Source organism: Schistocerca cancellata, chromosome 7 (assembly GCF_023864275.1).
Source record: "Schistocerca cancellata isolate TAMUIC-IGC-003103 chromosome 7, iqSchCanc2.1, whole genome shotgun sequence".
NCBI lineage: Eukaryota > Metazoa > Arthropoda > Insecta > Orthoptera > Acrididae > Schistocerca > Schistocerca cancellata.
In genome coordinates, this window is record NC_064632.1 from 572,411,063 (window position 1) to 572,428,458 (window position 17,396).

A 17,396-nucleotide genomic window follows, 5' to 3' on the forward strand; every position below is an offset into this window, starting at 1 on the left:
CTTTGAAAATGGAATGAGCTCTGAAGAGGGCAAGACTTCTAAGTTCACTGACCTAGTTCCGAGAAGGAAACCTTATGTGAAGAAAGAGAAGGTGAAGAACAGGAAGAGGACAGTCAAAGGCAAATGGAGACTATTTATGATGACAATGAGTTTGAGGATGAAAAAAAAAAAATGAAGAGAACAACGTAAGGCATTCTTCTCGCATACCAAAACAGAAAGAATATTCTGATATATGCAGCCGTCTTTTAATGATGAGCCAGCACAGTAGAAGAAGCAATGAGCAACCTGAACTCTTAAGAATGGAAAGAATCAATGGGGAGTGAATTGGGAGTTAGGCACTCCACTACTGGCTGCTGCTTTAAATTAATGGGGAGCCTCAATTCATGGTCCTGTCAAAAGCAAAAAAACTGTAGCATTGAGTACTGTAGAGGCTGACTATATGGCGCTATCTCACACCAAACAGGAAGTAATGTGGCTAAGAATATTAATATGTCAAATACATCTACATCTACATCTATACTCCGCGAGCCACCTTACGGTGTGTGGCGGAGGGTACTTATTGTACCACTATCTGATCCCCCCTTCCCTGTTCCATTCACGAATTGTGCGTGGGAAGAACGACTGCTTGTAAGTCTCCGTATTTGCTCTAATTTCTCGGATCTTTTCATTGTGATCATTACGCGAGATATATGTGGGCGGTAGTAATATGTTGCCCATCTCTTCCCGGAATGTGCTCTCTCATAATTTCGATAATAAACCTCTCCGTATTGCGTAACGCCTTTCTTGAAGTGTCCGCCACTGGAGCTTGTTCAGCATCTCCGTAACGCTCTCGCGCTGACTAAATGTCCCCATGACGAATCGCGCTGCTTTTCGCTGGATCATGTCTATCTCTTCTATTAATCCAACCTGGTAAGGGTCCCATACTGATGAGCAATACTCAAGAATCGGACGAACAAGCGTTTTGTAAGCTACTTCTTTCGTCGATGAGTCACATTTTCTTAGAATTCTTCCTATGAATCTCAACCTGGCGCCTGCTTTTCCCACTATTTGTTTTATGTGATCATTCCACTTCAGATCGCTCCGGATAGTAACTCCTAAGTATTTTACGGTCGTTACCGCTTCCAATGATTTACCACCTATGGCATAATCGTACTGGAATGGATTTCTGCCCCTATGTATGCGCATTATATTACATTTATCTACGTTTAGGGAAAGCTGCCAGCTGTCGCACCATGCATTAATCCTCTGCAGGTCTTCCTGGAGTACGTACGAGTCTTCTGATGTTGCTACTTTCTTGTAGACAACCGTGTCATCTGCAAATAGCCTCACGGAGCTACCGATGTTGTCAACTAAGTCATTTATGTATATTGTAAACAATAAAGGTCCTATCACGCTTCCTTGCGGTACTCCCGAAATTACCTCTACATCTGCAGATTTTGAACCGTTAAGAATGACATGTTGTGTTCTTTCTTCTAGGAAATCCTGAATCCAATCACAAACCTGGTCCGATATTCCGTAAGCTCGTATTTTTTTTCATTAAAACCCAATTTAATCGTGGAACCTATAAAGATCTTCTGTGACAATAAAGGAGCCATTAAGCTAGCTAAAAATGATGTCACTAGTGCTAGGACAAAACATATTGATGTAAGACACCATTTTATTCGGGACCACATAGAGTGACAGGACATCGCCGTGGACTACCTACACACAGAAGACATGTTGGTTGACTTTCTACCAAAGCCCTTGGACAAGGAGGAATCTGAAAAGACTGTGGGGCTATTTGGTTTATCTTGTGAAAGAAAACCACAAAATATATGTTCCAAGGGGAGTATTGGAATGGTGTGAACAACATATTTTGTGTGAGAAGGCGGCAAAATGCACCATGAGAAATATAATAGACCTCTCTGATGCTATTGTATGCTCTGAGTTTTATGCGTGTAATATAACGTTCCTTGTTTTTTTTTTGTGTTCAATGTATTTTACCTGGAAGTGCAAATATAGTTACTGGTACTAAATGTCTTTTACTCACTATTACTTATTCAAATGTGTCGACTCTAATACCTACACTTCTCTCCATTAGTAGACTAATGATTCCTTGAAGCTTGAGGATGTGTCCCATCATGAGACTCCTCCTTTTAATGATGTTATACCATAAATTTCTGTTCTCTGCAGTTTCATTCCGAGCCTCTTAATTAGTTGTCTAATCCACCCATCAAATCTTCAGCAATCTTCTGTACCAGCATATTTCAAAAGCTTCTAATCTCTTCTTGACTGTACTGATTATTCACATATTTCTGTTCTGTGCAGGGCTACACTCCAGATAAATACCTTCAGTAAAGATTTACTAACTCTTAAATTTGTGTTAAATGTGAAAAGATTTCTTTTTACAGATATGCTGTTGTAGCTGCTGCCAGTTGCATTTTATATTCTCTCTACTTTGGTCACCATCAGTTATTTTTCTGCCCAAACAACAAAACTTACTCCTTTCCTAACCTAATTTATGTTAATACAAATATAATATATTCATTTAAGTCTGTGTGTAATTTAAGACTTAAAGTAGCAGCACTATCAAAGAATTAAGTTTGTATAGATGCATCTAGAAAGTAACTGGAACCCATATCATCAGCAGTTTGTATACTAATTACTTTATGCATATAAGAATTGTAGGTTTTATGTAACTGGCATTGTACAATGAGTCTGCCTTTCACTCCTACCCAGATAAAGAAGAAACTTAAATGACAGAAGCATGAAATACAATAGTCACAGTTTTCTCTAGGCTTCAACAGATGTATAGCAACTGATGTGTTGCAAAGTGACACTTTTGTATGCAGTACACCACAGAAAAAATTTTAAAAAATTGTTTTTGTTTTCTGATTCAGTCCATATATATATACTATTTCTTCTTGATGGACAGTGAAAAATGAAGAATATTTTTTTAAATTCATGTCAGTAATCTTATTTTATGTCTTTCTCTCCATCAGTTTTGCTATTTTCACAATATTCCTACTATGGGTGATTTTCAATAACTATATGTAATATAAAGAAGTCTAGATTAAACTTCTATTTTTGTTTCAATTTATCTTTAACATAAGGAATCATTTATTTCATACATTACATTTTAGCATTTAATATTTTGTGTTTCTCCCTTCTTTTACAAAAATTGAGGCAGATTTATGTATGACTTAAGTAATTTATTAAGTAAGAAAATAAGTAAGTAGTAAGGTAAGGCAAGATAAAGCTGTACATCAATCATTTAATCAATTTGTTTCTTTCCTTTCACTGACACAAATGTACTGCCTCTTGGCATTCCCTGGCTCTCTGTCTTTGGAGATGACTTACAAGAAATACACAATTGCGTAAGGCAGAAAGGAAAAAAAAAAAACATCTTAAGAGGTGGGAGTGTCTGATAACAAAACAAGTACTTTTCTAGAGATAAGATGACTTATGACCAGAAATTCTAGATAAGATCTTACTTCATTTCATAACCATGATAATGACCTCTCATGTGGCACAGTTCAGTCAACGATACCATATGAGAAGGCCACAGAAATCCTTTGGTTTCAGCATTTTATGTTCACTGAATCAAAATAAACAAAATGCCATCAAACTGGAAGAGGCCTGCTGATGTTGCATTTCCGCAAGTTTGGGCTAGGTGTGAAGGCAAAACAACTTTAGCAGATGGTTCTAAGCTTGTCTACAGAATACAGGATGCCACTCCTGAAATGCATGAAGAGATTCTTGACAGACTCATGATGGTATACTTTGTCCGAGATGAGGATATTTGCAAGACAATTAATTTAATGGCAGATAAAACATCTATGGAAGAAACTAGAATAATGTGGAAGGAATCACTACAGCAGAATGTTGGTCTTGTAGCTATAAGAGAATATCCAGATGGTCAAGAAGAAATCATTGGGACCAATATAACGTGTGTTGTCAGCAAAGGGGAGAAATCAAATCCTGATGAGGTAAGAGCATTTTGTAAACATATTGGAATTTACAGTTACTGAATAATTTCCATTTTTCATCTCCATTGATTGTAATCTTACTGTGACAAAGATCATTCTTGGGTTGTTGCAAAATATTTCAATGAACATTACTATGTAACAATTAGGCTTAGTGTTTAAATGAAAGTGAATTGTCAGTAATTCATAGGTGCTAAATCCAGACTCTAGTTAACATTAGGAACTTCTCTGGCTGTTGAAATGACTTACATTACTCACAGTGGTTTGTCTTAGCAAAAAATGTCAAGTCATAACATTGATCACATTCCACTTACAGTAGGTCTGCCTTCTCCCTTTTCATTCAGGCAGCTAATATCCATAACTAGCAAAACATTAATGTTACTAAACTTATACATCATGGACTTCTCTATTGCTGGTATTATAGTGAGCTGCTCATTGAAGATGGTGTCATGTCCCTACATAAAATTATCAGTTAAGTAATTCATGTAAAACATGTAAGTTTACACGGGGATGAGAAATGTAAAAAAATGCCCACTTTAACACTGAGTATTCCAGGAAGGAAACTGACCAATGAACATATTGCTACATATTGCTGCACTAATAATGTAAATAAGAGTTGCAAATATAAAAATTGGCAGCAGTTAAAGGTAAAGTAAACATACTTAATCCCGCCCGGTTAGCCGTGCAGTCTAACGCACTGCTTTCTGGGTGGAAAGGTGTGCCGGTCCCCCGCACGAATCTGCCTGGTGGATTAGTGTCAAGGTCCAGTGTGCTGGCCCATCTGTGGATGGTTTTTAGGGAGTTTTCCATTAGCCTCAGCGAATGCGAGCTGGTTCCCCTTATTCTGCCTCAGTTACACTATGCCGGCGATTGCAGTGCAAACACTTTCTCCACATACGTGTACACCATAACTGCTCTACCATGCAAACATGAGGGTTACACTCATCTTGTCTGAGACGTTCCTGGGGGGCCCACTGGGGGCCGAACCGCACAATAACGCTGGGTTTGGTGAGGGGCAGTGGTGGGCGAGTGGACTGCTGTGGTCTGTTGTGGTGTAGTGAACCACTGAGGGCTATGATGGGGATGAAGCCTCTACGTCATTTCTAGGTCCCTAGTTCCATACAATACAATATAAACATACTTATAAATCCCACAAATTTATGTTTGTCATAGGAAAACTTTTGAAATTAAGAGTGGTGCTTGAACTTGAACATAATTAAATTCTGTACATACACGATGTTGCTCTTGAAGATTTTCCAAGTCATAGATATTGGTTATAGTAAAATCAAGAGTATCTAGTTGTTGTTGTTGTGGTCTTAAGTCCAGAGACTGGTTTGATGCAGCTGTCCATGCTACTCTATCCTGTGTAAGCTTCTTCATCTCTGAGTAACTACTACAGCCTCCATCCTTCTGAATCTGCTTAGTGTATTGAGCTCTGGTCTCCATCTCTGATTTTTACCCTTCACACTTCCCTCCAATATTAAACTGATGATTCTTTGATGCCTCAGAACATTCTTTTAGTTAGGTTGCGCCCCAAAATCCTCTTATCCCCAATTCACGTCTTGTCTAAACTATTTATGTCCATGTTTCACTTCTGTACATGGCTACACTCCATACAAATAATTTCAGAAAAGACTTCCTGACACTTAAATCTATACTCGATGTTAACAAATTTCTCTTCTTTGGAAACACTTTCATTGTCATTGACAGTCTACATTTTATATCCTCTCTACTTTGACCATCATCAGTTATTTTGCTCCCCAAATAACAAAACTCATCTACTACTTTTAAGTGTCTCTTTTCCTAATCTAATTCCCTCAGCATCACCTGATTTAATTTGACTACATTCCATTATCCTAGTTTTACTCTTGTTGATGTTCATCTTACATCCTCCTTTCAAGACACTGTCCATTCTGTTCACCTGCTGTTCCAGATCCTTTGCTGCATCTAGTATGTACATCACAATGTAGCTAAGCAAAGTGGAATTGAAGGAAACTTGCTAGAACATGTAGTGTCAAGACCCTACTACTACATTTGCTTTTGGTAATATGTTATATGTATGTGCAGGAAGCTGCATAGCTTCGTCATTGCATATTCATGAATAGCATGATATGATAACCTTTTTTTAACTGGTATTTGGTCATCAATTTAAATCAATGTTAGTTATCCCAGCTACACTGAATCTTATACTAATTCTAAAGAAATTAAGTAACTGTCTCCCATGTTTTTTAACAAAATTAAACAACACAAATAATGATTTGTGCTGACAGTGTCGAAAGAAAATAAATTGACAGAAACTTCCAAACTTCCAAATCATCAAAGAAGGTGAAATCTACTTACTTCATGAGAATAATTGCGTGTGTGGGTGGGTGGGGTGGTGGGTGGGTGGAAGGAGGGGGAGCGGGGAAGGAATAGATTGTAGAATTAAATTAAATTAATTGTCTGTTCATTTTGAACAACATTAAAGCTGGAAAGGAACTGATGAAATTTATCTTTATGATGACAGGAGAACACAGGGATAGAGAAACATAATGTAAGTGATCACAAATTAGCTGGCTGTTCATGGTAGTCCATACGGATAGAGAGCAGCTTTCAGCATCTGTAAACAGTGTAATTAAAATAATTAAAAATGGTAGGTGAGGAAAACAAATTATATTATGATCAAAATAGGATAAAACACATTGAAAAGAGAATCATATAAATTAAAACAATGAAGCCACTGTACTGATTTTTGAGTATTTAGAACTACTGAAGACAATAACTGAACACGACTTAAGTAGAAGAGCAAAAATAGTTCGGAGAGCTCTTGTTAAACGATGTGTGGTCTTCCAAACTGCATATTTAATGCAAAAACCATTCAGAAACTCTATGCTGTTCAATGACAGCAGTCACGAGATGTAAGGTGGGAATTACTGGAAGACTGAGACATAAAGAAATAGACCAAGGCACAGGCTGTAGTGGAAGGTGTAGTTGTGATCAAAATGAAAATGAAATAGAGGTGGAGGAGGGCAACACATGTGGCCAGGTGAGTGGGAGCTTTATTCTTCGTTCTTTATTTGCCCGTGGATAATTTCTTACAATGATATTGGACACTCTCGCATATACATAGCTAGTTTCAAAAAGATAGTACATATACATATATTTTATAGAATTTTCACAGGAAATGTCATTATAGTATGTTATACAAAATGTATACTGACACACTATTTAATTTTTTATTTCAATATATTCTTTAACACTGTAAGGGCAAAAACACACACACACACACACACACACACACACACACACACACACACACACACACACACACACAGATGCTACTGCTAAAATTTTTAGCTCCCTGAATTTATTTCTGCAGGATTCTCTAGGTGATACATTTGCAATGCATGGTGTGGCTCTGTTTTGTAATTTTAATACTGGAGCAAGTAAGTCCTTGGTTGGATTTTATGGATAGAGAAAAGACTGAGAGGAAGGCCTAAATGAAGGCAGGTACATGGCATTATAAAACATGGGACCAGTATAGAGACATATTGTTGAACACCATAATGGAGCTGATGAGGATGAACTGTAAGCTAAGAAAGCAAAAATGAGCACTTTTAATTGATAGTAAAGTGTAAGTGGCAAAATTACATGGCAAATTTTAATGTGTTGTTATGCTGCCTCTCATACACAAGGAAAATATTACTAATCTGTGGCAATGTCATTGTATGTTTCTGAGAGAAATCTGACAACAAAACAATTTCAATATTCTGTTAGCCATTCCTAATTTCCCTACTCAATTAGCTGGAGGCAGCAATGGTAGTCCAACAAAGACATGCCTACCCTGTGGTAAATGGACAGTCAGATAACTATACAGTTATTCACATTCTGTAATTTACCTGCATGTACAGTTCACAAACATTTAAAGAAAACAATCTGACCATTAAATGAAAACACTATGGGTGGTTTTAGAGAACACTTAAAAGGTATTGACTGGGGTGCAGCTTACATTGTGCCCAACGTCAGCTGTAATGTTTCTACATAAGTTTGCATCCATTCTTCAAATCAATTATCCCAGAAACATAATTCAGTACCAGGATGCTATAGAAGAAACTGGATCATTACAGGTATCACAGCATCTTCAAATAAAAAATTAGTACTTACAAAATAATCAGTATCATTATTAACTTCGAAAAACTTTGATGTTATGTACAGCAGAATATTAAATGAAGTTAGAAAATGAAATACAGGAATATGTACATCTTGTGTCATATTTACAGCTCAGACAAAATCAAACCAAACGTGAAATATCATTAAATGAGAGATGAGGAAAGAAGCTACAGAAGATGATCCTATTTCTGTTGAACAGGATGGGAGAAAGGGCAATTTATATATGGAATATATTTTAAGTACTAATTTTTAAAAGCAGCTGAGAAAGCCATTGCAAGTAGTGCAGAAGAGAAAGCAGAAAACTGCACCAAAGGAGCAGCTCTAGCAAAATAAAAATGTCTAATACATTATCATGACAAGTAAGAAAAATCAAGACACTAAAATTAAATACAAACATAGTGTTAATCACATTTCTAATAATACAGTTAAAAGTCCAAGGCCATAAAGGCTGCAATATTTTGGTTAGATGTGTCATTAATTTGGACATTTTTCTGGACAGATTAAAAGATGGTTCACTGTATCCGTGTCACATTCTCCTTGCACAGTTTTCCAAACTTTTTCAGGAAGTTACGTACTAAAGAGTTGCCACCCATCTGTCCAGTAATGGGGACATACTCAAGTGGAAAATGTTTTTGCCAAATACTTGAAGAATGTCACTATATATGTTACAGTTTCTGCAATCAAATTTAGTTTGTAGATCAGGAGTTTCCATAATTATAACACTACAAGAAGAAAATGACAGCACACCTGTTGCACACTTTAACTTTGTCAAGAGTGCCTCAGATGGGCACTTTGAGTTTAGACAGCACACTTTTTCCTATTTTACTACAAGAAGACTTCTCAGCACACTTAGCCACCTGCTGAATTGGCATTCCTATAGCGATGTCATTTGGACATTCTGTCTCTGTCATATGGAACAAATCACTGACAATTTGCTTTGTTGTGGTTACTCAGAAATAATGCTATAAGTTGACGATTGGTACCTACAAATTATGGCTCTTAGGTAACCCGAGGAAAATGCAACAGTACTGAACACAGCTTCTTTGGAGGCAACTGGGAGGGCTGTATAGACCAAAACAGTACACAACTATCTCCACATGATCAATTTTGCCTCTTTGCATCTGTTACAATTACACTGCCCAACAAAAAAAATGAATTTTTTTCAACAGTTACAAAATAGAGTCAAATTTACAAATAACCTAGCAGTGCAGACATTGAGTCTTGCAATTGTGGTGGTATCTGATCTGAGGTAATTGTTTTAAAATTTGGAGGTAGAAGAAATTTTCTTTGAGATATTTGGCTAGCAAGGAGGGGAAGGGGTTGATGTAAAGTTTCTGATTAGCAGGTCTTGCAGCAATGTCATGGATTCAGTTTCAAAATTTTCCATGATGTGTTGTGTGCAATTTCTAGGTGACGTGTCCAGCAAAAAGGGGTGGTATTGAGAGATTAGGTTGCATGCTAACACTGGGTTTTACCTTTTCTCTTCCATTTTTGATGAAAACCAAAACACAATATTACGCTGCACAAGCCCGAATCAGCTGTCACTTAATACATACACACAACTGACATTCCTCAACATATCAGGAGAAGGCAAGCACAAATCCCCTCCAGAATATGGCATTTATGGGTCTTCCTTGATGGAAAACTTCGTTATCCCCAGACTTTTATGGATGCATACACTGATTTAATAGGGAAGTGTGTCATAAAACCATTATATTCTCCCTTGAGGCAACCTGGCCCTCAATTGTTGTAACTTGTCCTTGATATCTTCAATCCTAGATAATGGCACAGAGATACAGTTGACATCTGAGCTGGTGCCACACATGTTCTTGGAGATCTTGCTGGCCACGGGAGGGGGAGTACCTCAACATAATGCAGACACACACACACACACACACACACACACACACACACACACACAGGGAAGAACCATTACTCATCACTGAACACCAAATGATGCCATTTATCAGCTGTCTATGCTTGCCAGGCACCACTTGAAATACAGGTATTTGTGTTGTCATGTTAATACAGCTGATACATGGGGCATTAATTCTCTATTCTGACTGCTGATGCTCTCCAACCAATGTTGCAGGGAGATTTTGGATAGCAGGCACGTATGTGAAGGGGTCCTGATGGGCTTGATCCACAATACCTCAACAAGAGTATGCCTTGCCTCACATTACCATGGAGTCCAACATCGGGCCACCTACACCTCCAAATGCCCCCCAAACAATTGGATATTGCACAATTTGACTATCCAGCCAAATGATGATGTGCAGGAGACCCCTTTCAAACTCTGTCAGATGGTGACAACTCTGCCTCACATGAGTATACAGCATCTCATTGTACTTCACAGTAATCACTCAACATTTGATATTGTTCACCCCCCCCCTCTCCCCTTATATCCCCCTACCAGGCCCAGTAACAACAACAAACATGAAAAAGCTAATGCACTCTGGTGGCCTTTCTGTCTCCAATTATTTACATGCCTGTTGTTGGTATGCATGAGTACAAAGTCACATTAATGTATGACCCTGTCTTCTGGGTGCTTCGCTATTTTTGTCAGGTATTGCGACAGTACAAACCCCACCTACACAGCACTGCCACATGTGAAGAAATTGAAATCTGAAAATGATTTTGTTGATGATGATGAGGTTCTGTGGCTACACAACAGCACCTGGAAAGAAACGCTGATCAGTGGCACAATGAGATCAGGATCTGTTCACTGATAAGTTCAGGACATGTTTGATGCCTGATGATCATCATTTAAGATCTCAATGCATATTTCAGGCTAATAGTCCAATGTTTTCAGCAGAAATGTTGGCCAGGCATATTTTGGACTGTTATACTGTAATTTATCACTGTCAAGTGTTAATCTTAGCTCTTTGCTGTATCTGCACAGGCTTCTCTACTCTACTATCCAGTCCTACAGTCAACTTTTCAGTCGTGGGTTTTACCTCTCAAGGCAATCATGCCAGGGCACACTGCAACCACCTTGTAAACATCTTCCTCTTCCTCCAGGAGGCAGGAATTAACTGAATGGAACAGCATGTGTTATCTGCTCTACTGACCTGAATCCAAATTGAGTATGCTTGGAACTAGATGAAAAATGCAATGCATCATAGCAGAAACCATTTTCACACACTGCTATCATAGTGTGTGACAGGCTTGAACAATACTTTGTGGACAGTGTGCCACAACGGATCCATCCAGGTAACAGTGCACAGAGTGGAGCAACATGGTATTGATATGTTACTCAGCAGCTGAATTCCACTTCACAAATATGTAGTTGCAAATTGACTGCCTATATTTTGATTATTGTTTTATCTTTATTTCACAGGAAAGATTTTCCTTAGCTCAGTAAGCCTCATTCTGTCATGCCCTTCTTTTACAAAAATTAGAATGTTGTGAGTTCATTGCTACAAATGTGATTGCTTTCTTGATTGTTAATAGATTGCAAAACACTTTAGAAAAAATAGAAAATCCACCTCTGTAGCTTGCTTTTAATTATATAGCATGTTTCCATGGTGTTATATCTACCATATAAAGGGTTGAATGCTGACTATTTACAGAAGTTAAGTAACAACAAAATTAATTAAATCACATAAAGTTTCAAGTTTCGAAATAAAAATAAATGTGCAGAATAAATTAACAACTTAGAAGTAACCTTTCCTGATTGCTTTCGAAACTAGCAGTGTAAATTTTTTGTAACAGCTGCATCCAGTTAACAACAAATATGGCTCTCAGTGATACATTCACAGGAACTGCTCTATACTAACAGATGTGGATACCAAACTAACAGTTAGACAATCATACCATTACAGGGGACTGATTACCTGCATTTCTTATGCTCAAAGATAAAGCTTCCAGAGGAGTAACCTGGAAAATCAAGGTTATCATGTAATAGATTGTATGAGGAACAACCTGTTAATGCAGTGACATGGGGGGCAGGGGGGCGTCAGAAAACGAAAAAAAAGTAAAAACGTGTGTAAACCCACTGTTGTTGTTGTTGTTGTGGTCTTCAGTCCTGAGACTGGTTTGATTCAGCTCTCCATGCTACTCTATCCTGTGCAAGCTTCTTCATCTCCCAGTACCTACTGCAACCTACATCCTTCTGAATCTGCTTGGTGTATTCATCTCTTGGTCTCCCTCTATGATTTTTACCCTCCACGCTGCCTTCCAATACTAAATTGGTGATCCCTTGATGCCTCAGAACATGTCCTACCAACCGATCCCTTCTTCTAGTCAAGTTGTGCCACAAACTTCTCTTCTCCCCAATCCTATTCAATACCTCCTCATTAGTTATGTGATCTACCCATCTAATCTTCAGCATTCTTCTGTAGCACCACATTTCGAAAGCTTCTATTGTCTTCTTGTCTAAACTATTTGTCATCCATGTTTCACTGCCATACAAGGCTACACTCCATACAAATACTTTCAGAAAAGACTCCCTGACACTTAAATCTATACTCGAAGTACACAAATTTCTCTTCTTCAGGAAGGCTTTCTCTGCCATTGCCAGTCTACATTTTATATCCTCTCTACTTTGACCATCATCAGTTATTTTGCTCCCCAAATAGCAAAACTCCTTTACTACTTTAAGTGTCTCATTTTCTAATCTAATTCCCTCAGCATCACCCGACTTAATTCGACTACATTCCATTATCCTTGTTTTGCTTTTGTTGATGTTCATCTTATATCCTCCCTTCAAGACACTATCCATTCCGCTCAACTGCTCCTCCAAGTCCTTTGCTGTCTCTGACAGAATTACAATGACAGTGGCGAACCTCAAAGTTTTTATTTCTTCTCCATGGATTTTAATTTCTACTCCGAATCTTTCTTTTGTTCCCTTACTGCTTGCTCAATATACAGATTGAATAACATCGGGGATAGGCTACAACCCTGTCTCACTCCCTTCCCAACTACTGCTTCCCTTTCATACCCCTCGACTCTTATAACTGCCATCTGCTTTCGGTACAAATTGTAAATAGCCTTTTGCTCCCTGTATTTTACCCCTGCCACCTTCAGAATTTGAAAGAGAGTATTACAATCAACATTGTCAAAAGCTTTCCCTAAGTCTACAAATGATAGAAACGTAGGTTTGCCTTTCCTTAATCTTTCTTCTAAGGTAAGTCGTAGGGTCAGTATTGCCTCACATGTTCCAACATTTCTATGGAATCCAAACTGATCTTCCCCGAGGTCAGCTTCTACCAGTTTTTCCATTCGTCTGTAAAGAATTTGCGTTAATATTTTGCAGCTGTGACTTATTAAACTGATAGTTCAGTAATTTTCACATCTGTCAACACCTGCTTTCTTTGGGATTGGAATTACTTTATTCTTATTGAACTCTAAGGGAATTTTGCCTGTCTCATACATCTTGCTGACCAGATGGTAGAGTTTTGTTAGGCCTGGTTCTCCCAAGGCTGTCAGTAGTTCTAATGGAATGTTGTCTACTCCCGGGGCCTTGTTTCGACTTAGATCTTTCAGTGCTATAATATTTTCCCCAAGTACATCGCCCTTGTATAGACCCTCTATATACTCCTTCCACCTTTCTGCTTTCCCTTCTTTGCTTAGAACTGGGTTTCCATCAAAGCTCTTGATATTCATGCAAGTGGTTCTCCTTTCTCCAAAGGTCTCTTTAATTTTCCTGTAGGCAGTATCTATCTCACCCCTAGTGAGATAAGCCTCTACATCCTTACTTTTGTCCTCTAGCCATCCCTGCTTAGCCATTTTGCACTTCCTGTCGATCTCATTTTTGAGAAGTTTGTATTCCTTTTTGCCTGCATCACTTACTGCATTTTTGTATTTTCTCCTTTCATCAATTAAATTCAGAATCTCTTCTGTTACCCAAGGATTTATACTAGCCCTCGTCTTTTTACCTACTTGATCCTCTGCTACCTTCACTATTTCATTCCTCAAAGCTACCCATTCTTCTTCTACTGTATTTCTTTCCCCCATTCCTGTCAATTGTTCCCTTATGTCTCCCTGAAACACTGTACAACCTCTGGTTTAGTCAGTGTATCCATGTCCCATCTCCTTAAATTCCCACCTTTTTGCAGTTTCTTTAGTTTTAATGTACAGTTCATAACTAATAGATTGTGGTTAGAGCCCACATCTGCCCCTGGAAATGTCTTACAACTTAAAACATGGTTCCTAAATCTCTGTCTTACCATTATATAATTTATCTGAAACCTGTCAGTCTTTCCAGGCTTCTTCCACATATACAACCTTCTTTTATGATTCTTGAACCAAGTGTTAGCTATGATTAAGTTGTGCTCTGTGCAAAATTCTACCAGGCAGCTTCCTCTTTCATTTCTTACCCCCAATCCATAGTCACCTATTACGTTTCCTTCTCTCCCTTTTCCTACTACCGAATTCCAGTCACCCATGACTATTAAATTTTCATCTCCCTCCACTATCTGAGTAATTTCTTTTATTTCATCACACATTTCTTCAATTTCTTCGTCATTGGCAGAGCTAGTTGTCATATAAACTTGTACTACTGTAGTAGGCATGGGCTTTGTGTCTATCTTGGCCACAATAATGCTTTCATTATGCTGTTTGTAGTAGCTTACCCGCACTCCTATTTTTTTATTCATTATTAAACCAACTCCTGCATTACCCCTATTTGATTTTGTATTTATAACCCTGTATTCACCTGACCGAAAGTCTTGCTCCTCCCGTCACCAAACTTCACTAATTCCCACTATATCTAACTTTAACCTATCCATTTCTCTTTTTAAATTTTCTAACCTACCTGCCTGATTAAGGGATCTGACATTCCACACTCCGATCCGTAGAATGTCAGTTTTCTTCCTCCTGATAATGACATCCTCTTGAGTAGTACCCGCCCGGAGATCCGAATGTGGGACTATTTTACCTCTGGAATATCTTATCCAAGAGGACGCCATCATCATGTAACCATACAGTAAAGCTGCATGCCCTCGGGAAAAGTTACGGCTGTAGTTTCCCCTTGCTTTCAACCATTCGCAGTACCAGCACAGCAAGGCCGTTTTGGTTACTGTTCCAAGGCAAGATCAGTCAATCATCCAAACTGTTGCCCCTGCAACTACTGCTGGCCCTCTTCAGGAACCACACGTTTGTCTGGCCTCTCAACAGATACCCCTCCGTTGTGGTTGCACCTACGGTACGGCTATCTGTATCGTTGAGGCACGCAAGCCTCCCCGCCAACGGCAAGGTCCATGGTTCATAAGGAGGGTGGGGAGGGGGGAGGGGGATACCCACTGATCATGACAAAATTATCACTGAAAAAGTCTGGAGATAACAGTTTTGCATCAAGGCAGACCTAAAAATGCCATATTCTGGAGGGGATTTGTGCTTGCCTTCTCCTGATATGTTGTGGAATACAGTTGTGTGTATGTATTAAGTGACAGCTGATTCGGGCTTGTGCAGTGTAATATTGTGTTTTGGTTTTCATCAAGAATGGAAGAGAAAAGGTAAAACCCAGTGTTGGCATGCAACCTAATCTCTCAATGCGCCTTTTTGCTGGACACGTCACCTAGAAATTGCAACCAACACTTTATGGAAAATTTTGAAATTGAATCCATGACATTGCTGCAAGACCTGCTAATCAGGAACTTAACACCAACCCCTTCCCCTCCTTGATGGCCAAATATCTCAAAGAAAATTTCTTCTACCTCCAAATTTTAAAACAATTACCCCAGATCAGATACCACCACAATTGTAAGACTGAATGTCTGCACCAAGGGGTGATCTCCTACAAAGGAAAGGGGCTCCAAAAGGAAATTAAAATTACAGTAGGAAAAAATACAGAGCACTATGTTATTGCCATATGTAATTTTTTTCTGGAATCACCAAACCAGTTGTAAAACACATGTGCAAACACTTTAATTAAATCTTTCATCAATTTTATGCATGCAGCTATTGTAACTAATAGCAGAAAATCCTCCTTTTTTGTCTCCCTATCTCAGTTCTCACGAATGAAACTAACACTTCTGTAATATCCAACATTTACATGACAAATACAGGCAATAGCTAATGGTTTCAAACTTATAAATCACAAGGAATTTGATATCAAACTAAGTACATGCAACATTGGCCAATACCAAGGGAATGAAAATTAACAAACATTTATTTTTATAGGTGAAAGGCGAGGCAATGAGAAAAATTTGGCGTATGTTGATGGAAGATCTACCAAAGCAACTTGATGTATTTGAGCATTATGGGGTGGACCACTACATGAGTGCTGTGGGACTAACTGTATTACCAAAATACAGAGGACAAAATGTGGGACTTGAGATTTTACGTGCTCGATTTCAACTTGTTAAAGGTGTTGGACTGAAGGCAACAGCAACAGCATTCACTGCCATGGCCTCTCAAAAACAAGCACAGCGTGCAGGCTATGAGTTGTTGACTGAAATGGTATATAATGATTACAAGGTAGATGGAAAAGTTGTCTTCCCAGGGATGACCACACCATCAGTGAAATATATGGGCAAATACATACCTTGATGAGCAAAACATAAACTGTTTTTTTTTTTTTTTCAGTGTAAGCACTGTACTGGGAATCTTTGTGTCATGGTCAGTAAGGTTTTTGGAAATGTTGCTTTGTTCTCATAAGTAATGGTACAAAATGAAACTTTATTAAACAGTATGATTCAGCGCATGATGTCAACTTATGTGACAATGGTGCATGAATGATGTATTTAAATTTTCAGCAGACAAATGTGACTAGATAAAATAACATTGGTAATTTGTATTAAACTGACAAATTTGTATCATTGTAAGCTACAGAAGTTCAGAGTAATATTTCACTTTGCAGCTTGTAAAAATTTCTGCCAAAGTAATAAATTACAAGGGGGTTCCCTAAGTTTCAGATAAAACACAAGCATGTAACATTTATACAGTTTTTCAATAAACAATGAAAGCACTCTCTCAGTTCACTAACCCATTAATGCCTTTTTTACTGAGAACTGAAGTTCATGGACTACAATGCTGAAGAAATTTTTAAATAAGTGTAATTCTATTAGGAGTTAAGTATACTTCATAATTTCTTCTGAAACATAAGGAGTAAAAGCCAGTTATCAAGCACCATTTAACCTAGTCGGTCTTTATGTAACATAAATGCTACACCCGAATTATATTTTTTCTACTTCTTTGTGGTAGCTGATTGTAGCATGTACTTAAACCAATATGCTTTCAGCACATCACTTGTTTTCATTTCTGCATGTTCCCAGTAGGTGCCAACACATATGCTTGAAAAAAGCTGTTTTTTGAAGTCTCTATTCAAGAAATAAAGGT

At 38.1% G+C, this 17,396-nt stretch overlaps 1 protein-coding gene across 1 annotated transcript; it reads left to right on the forward strand.

Annotated features, from left to right (window-relative positions):
- The first annotated feature begins 3,454 nt into the window (after positions 1-3,454).
- LOC126092222 (uncharacterized) lies at positions 3,455-17,054 on the forward strand. The gene is made up of 2 exons (XM_049907715.1): positions 3,455-3,968; positions 16,239-17,054. The coding sequence occupies exons 1-2, from the start codon at positions 3,597-3,599 to the stop codon at positions 16,605-16,607; spliced, it is 741 nt and encodes a 246-aa protein (XP_049763672.1). The 5' UTR covers positions 3,455-3,596; the 3' UTR covers positions 16,608-17,054.
- Positions 17,055-17,396: the final 342 nt, after the last annotated feature.

Excerpts from the sequence above, each read along its gene's own strand:
- LOC126092222 (XM_049907715.1), top strand. The coding sequence starts at position 3,597 with ATGCCATCAAACTGGAAGAGGCCTGCTGATGTTGCATTTCCGCAAGTT. Across the intron at positions 3,969-16,238 it reads AGAAATCAAATCCTGATGAG|GTGAAAGGCGAGGCAATGAG; the intron begins GTAAGAGCATTT and ends TTATTTTTATAG.